The sequence below is a fragment of the Urocitellus parryii genome, chromosome 6, assembly GCF_045843805.1.
Source record: "Urocitellus parryii isolate mUroPar1 chromosome 6, mUroPar1.hap1, whole genome shotgun sequence".
Taxonomy (NCBI): domain Eukaryota; kingdom Metazoa; phylum Chordata; class Mammalia; order Rodentia; family Sciuridae; genus Urocitellus; species Urocitellus parryii.
Window position 1 is genome coordinate 81,013,037 of NC_135536.1, and position 4,834 is coordinate 81,017,870.

The 4,834-nt window shown below is 35.4% G+C and overlaps 1 protein-coding gene across 1 annotated transcript; it reads right to left on the reverse strand.

Annotated features, from left to right (window-relative positions):
• Positions 1 to 3,338: 3,338 nt before the first annotated feature.
• On the reverse strand, positions 3,339 to 4,289 carry LOC144255354 (olfactory receptor 4F3/4F16/4F29-like). Its single transcript, XM_077799854.1, has one exon. It carries the CDS (start codon positions 4,275 to 4,277, stop codon positions 3,339 to 3,341), a length of 939 nt encoding a protein of 312 aa, XP_077655980.1. The 5' UTR covers positions 4,278 to 4,289.
• Between the last annotated feature and the right edge of the window lie 545 nt (positions 4,290 to 4,834).

The window sequence follows — 4,834 nt, forward strand, 5'->3', positions numbered from 1 at the left end:
CTAGATTTAGATCTTTGCTCTATTGCTTAGCAGCTGCATGTCCCTAAACTACTTGCTAAATATTTCTGTGCCTACTAGTTACCTAATCTGTGGAATAAAAATGAAATATTATCTAGCTGACTGCTGTTGGAATTAAAGAAGTTAATGTGTGTAGGCAACCTAGGATATTGCCCGCCACATCATTAGTATTTCAATAAATGGTGGTAGTGGTCGTGTTGATGTTGATAGTGGTTCTGCTGATATTGGCAGTGGTGGTGGTGGTAGTGATATTTGGATGAGAACAACAAATGAGCTTAAATATGTTGTGAAAATACAAATAGATGAGAAAAAAGTTATGATGGCTTCAATTAAGTTTGTAAATGAAACAGCTAAAGACAAGTAGAAAAACTAACCTGAATTTTATTTGGAAAGATTGTACATCTAACATACATTGTATGTTTGCCATTTGCCAAACATAAAATCAGAGAGTCACATAACTTTCTTTTACACTGATATACAAAAAGATCTATCATGAGATTATCAAGAGAAAGAAATAAACAAAGCTTACCAAAAGGGAAAAGGAACAATGTCATACATAGCCAACCCTTACCCAATGGCTAATTTTACCAAAAAGAAATTTTTCTCACCTGGTTAAGTTAAAATGTAAGCTTGTATTTTTCCTAATACATATATAATTTATAAGTGAATTAACAATTTTTAAAAGTCAAAAATAAAATAAGACTACACATATTTTCTCATTTTTCTTTCAAAGTAAAGTAGTTTATGCATTTAGAGCCCGATTTAGTATGGAATATCAGAACTAATAGTATTGTTAGTAAAAGGCATGTGTGTGTTAAAGATTGCTCAGTTACTTTTACATTTTGTCATATTTTATTATTGATACAATCGAAATATTTGAGAACATGCTTTAAGAATCACTCAGCTCATTTTGTGTAGCTAATGGAATTTGCTATACATTACTAAACATTCTGTCTTAATGGATGAACTTTTTTCTAATTATGCATGGTAATGGATGATGATGTAATAAATAACACATTTTATTTATTATATTACTTACCTGTGATCAAATGCTAAAAGCTCAATTATTGAGTCAAAGGGTAGAGGTGGAGCCATTCAAAGTGTCTCCACAAAGCACAAAGGTTAACCCAGTGGTTTCCCTCCTTCAACTCAATGCCCTGTAATGCTACTTGTGAGATTTTATTATCACAATAAAAAAGGGGTTTTAGGGGCTGTCCCAGCATGTGCATTAAAAGACACTTCCTGAAATTCTTGACTCAATATTGGCTAAATACACTGTATACACAATTCTTGTAAAATTCTCTCATGTGCCATGCACTACCTGAAAGGCTAACTTTTATCTTCCTGCAAGCTTTTCATGGGACCCCCTGCTCAGAAACTGATTTTTAACTGTCATTTAGAAGATGTGCTGGCCCCCATTTTCCGCATATGTGGTATTTAAACATAGCTTGGGTATGAGGTCTGAAGATGATTTTGTGTTTCAAAGTTTCTTGTGTTGAATTTAAAATAAATTGTGCTTACTAATGTAAAAAAAGGGGGGGTAAAAAAATAAATAAAATAAGAATAAAAGTAAAAATGAAAGAATAAATTAACTTCCTAAAAAAAGTCTAAGACCTGCCAATATTTTAAGAAATGAATTCATCATAAGGACCTACGAAAAATCAACAAACCTTGTCTGGCGTGGGGGGATACACCTGCAATCCCAAGCATTTGGGAGGCCGAGGCAGGAGGATTGTAAGTTCAAGGCCCTTACTAAGCAACTTAGTGAGATCCTGTCTCAAAATTAAAAAATAAAAGGGGTTGGGGATGTGGCTTGGTGGTAAAGCATCCCTGGGTTCAATCCCCAGTAGCAAAAAAAAAAAAAAAATAGCAAAACTTCAGAGATATGGATATAAATGCAATATTTTTCTAGTTTCCTTAAAATAAATTGATATTAACATAATATCATATATATTAGTTTATAAATAATCAAATTATTTTGTTAATAAATCAGAAACATTTTCTCTGTCCTTTTACTATCTTTAGGGCCCAAAATTTCTAATGTGTCCCAGCTGTTCAGTCATGGAAACCATGATCCACTAACAGGAGCATACAAAAGCATGCAGTACCATACATACACCAAATTTTTGAACCTTATATCAGAAACTGACAGACCTTTGTAACAATGAAAAAGTAATATTGAATGACCTTTAGAGAATTCATTCAGTAGAAAAGCATATGAACAGAGGAATACTGTTTGATTTTGGAGGGTTTTTGTAAGTGACATTAAAAAACCATGGATAAGCCATATATATACACATACATACATGCAGTTATAAAATAACCAGGACTTAGTCCAAGAAATTTATTATTAGACTGTAAAAAAAGGAGAATTTGGAAATGACATCATATGAAGCTGATGCCAATGAAAAGAGCCTTGGATTCATTTGTGACATTTCTGCTTGGAGTCAGAAACAGAAAGACAATAGAAATCAGAGGAGCAGTCTGTTAGCAGAAGCCTTAGGAATTCAAATCAACAAGTAGGCTTAGATATATTCTCAATGTTTTTAATCTAAAAGTAAGGAGAACTGATTTTCATGATAAACTTAGATTTATCATGTAACATCTCTGTTCCTGAGTATTATCATCTATAAAATAAATAGGATGAAACAAATGATCCCATTTGATCTAATTTTTAGAATTAGATCCCAAATTCTAAAATTTCCATTATATAACCACGAGTTTTCTAAGTGTCCAAAGGATGAGGTAGGAAGGCAGATACTAAAGAAGGGAGGGAAGGAAAAAAAAAAAAAACAAGCATTTAGTTATTATGGCAATTTGCTGGCTAGTTCGGATAAAGAATATTAACAAATTCAAAACAGGGAAAGCATACAGTGAAAAGGAGAAATACACTAATTTCCAACTCTAAATAATTAAACTCACTGCTTGGCACCTTTGGAGGTATAAAGAATATTGGAAGTAGTGGATTAAAAGTAAAAATCGGCTTTGGTTTGAAACATTTTACATTGTAATTACAAAGAGAATGAGCAGAAAGCATCTCTTAGTTATGTTTAAAAATTATCAAAGTAAAAATACTCACTGTGTAGTTATCATGAATATTAAATTACTTATATTAATCACCCAGTGCAGGGCCTGAAGCACAGGAAACTCCACTGCTAGATCCCCGTCTCCTTACTTGGTGAGAGTACTAGAGATACACAAGAGCAAGGTAACATACCTAAATGTAACCTAGTGCACTACATTAAGAGAGATCAAAATTTTCAATGACTTTATTTTTCCCATCGTCGTTGAGTGTAGAGTTGCATTTTGATTTAGAGTGTTTAGGACATCTTCCTGTAACCCACAAGCTGATAGAAAAGTTTCCTCATTGCTGCCTTCATCTCCTTGTTCCTAAATGTATAGATCATTGGATTTAGAAAAGGAGTGAGAACTGCATCTAAGATAGCAAGAAATTTGTCCACATGTGATGATGGGAAAGGCCAGATGTAGAAGAAGATCAATGGCCCAAAGAATAAAATTACCACAGTGACATGAGCTGATAAAGTGGAGAGGGCCTTGGATAAACCACCTGAGGAGTGTTTTCGAACAGTAACCAGAATGAAGATGTAAGAAATAATCAGTATGAAGAAGGACCCCACAGAGATGAATCCGCTGTTGGCTGTGACCATGAACTCCAGTCTATCTGTCTTTGTGCAAGCAAGTCTAATGAGCTGAGGGAGGTCACAGTAAAAGCTGTCCAGTACATTTGGGCCACAGAAGGGCAGGTCTACAACAAAAGCCAACTGGGCCACTGAGTGGATGAGGCCAAGGATCCAGGCAACAACCAAAATGATAATGCACATCCGTGGGCTCATGATGGTCAGGTAGTGCAGAGGCTTACATATGGCCACATATCTATCAAAGGCCATGGCTATGAGCAGCACCATTTCTGTGCCCCCAATAGCATGAATAAAGAAGATCTGAGCTATGCAACCCCCAAAAGAGATTGCTTTGTGTTTTCTAAAAATGTCATACATCATTTTGGGGGCCACAGTAGAGCAACCTCCCAGGTCAAGAAACGAGAGCTTGGCCAGCAGAATGTACATGGGGGAGTGTAGGTTCGAGTCAGAAGTCACAGAGAACAAAATGAGGAAGTTTCCCATTAAACTTGCCAAGTAGAACACAAAAGAAAAGAGGAAAAGTAGAAGCTGGATCTCCCATGAGTTGGAAAATCCCAGGAACACAAACTCAGACACCACAGAGTGGTTGGCTCCATCCATTGTCTCAGAGAGCAGAACTGTCTCAAGCATTACCTGATAAAGGAAAGTAACAAAAAAAAATCAAGCTTTGTAGGGAATCACTGACTACATGAATTTAAACTTGTAAGGAAAAAATACTGCCTGAGCAATGCCAAAACCCTTTTGCCATTCAACTATAGCTGCAAAAACAAGCCACTGCTTCTAACTCCCAGACTACCTAAAATTTCCAGGTTTGAAAAATAGATTAGGCAAAAAAAAAAAAATTAGGAATCAAAAGATCACTGGAGGAGTAGGAATTCTCTGGAATAATATGATGATGGAGGGGAAAGGGCATGGAAATGAACTCTGACTTCTCCCTCACAGTTTATTACTCCTGCTCATGGAATTCCCAAATTTCAAGCAATTTCTCATTACCTTTGTTTTCCTTATGTCTTTACTCCTGAATGCAATACTATCACTCTCATTAATACTCCCTCATGTTAACCTTCATGCTATTCCTGTTTTATCACATCATATTCACTTTTTCCTCATGAGGAGAGGAGATAATAGAGAAACCCTAAAATTCCCACTTTGGTAAC

Coding starts and splice junctions, on each gene's coding strand:
- LOC144255354 (XM_077799854.1), bottom strand. CDS start 4,277: ATGGATGGAGCCAACCACTCTGTGGTGTCTGAGTTTGTGTTCCTGGGA.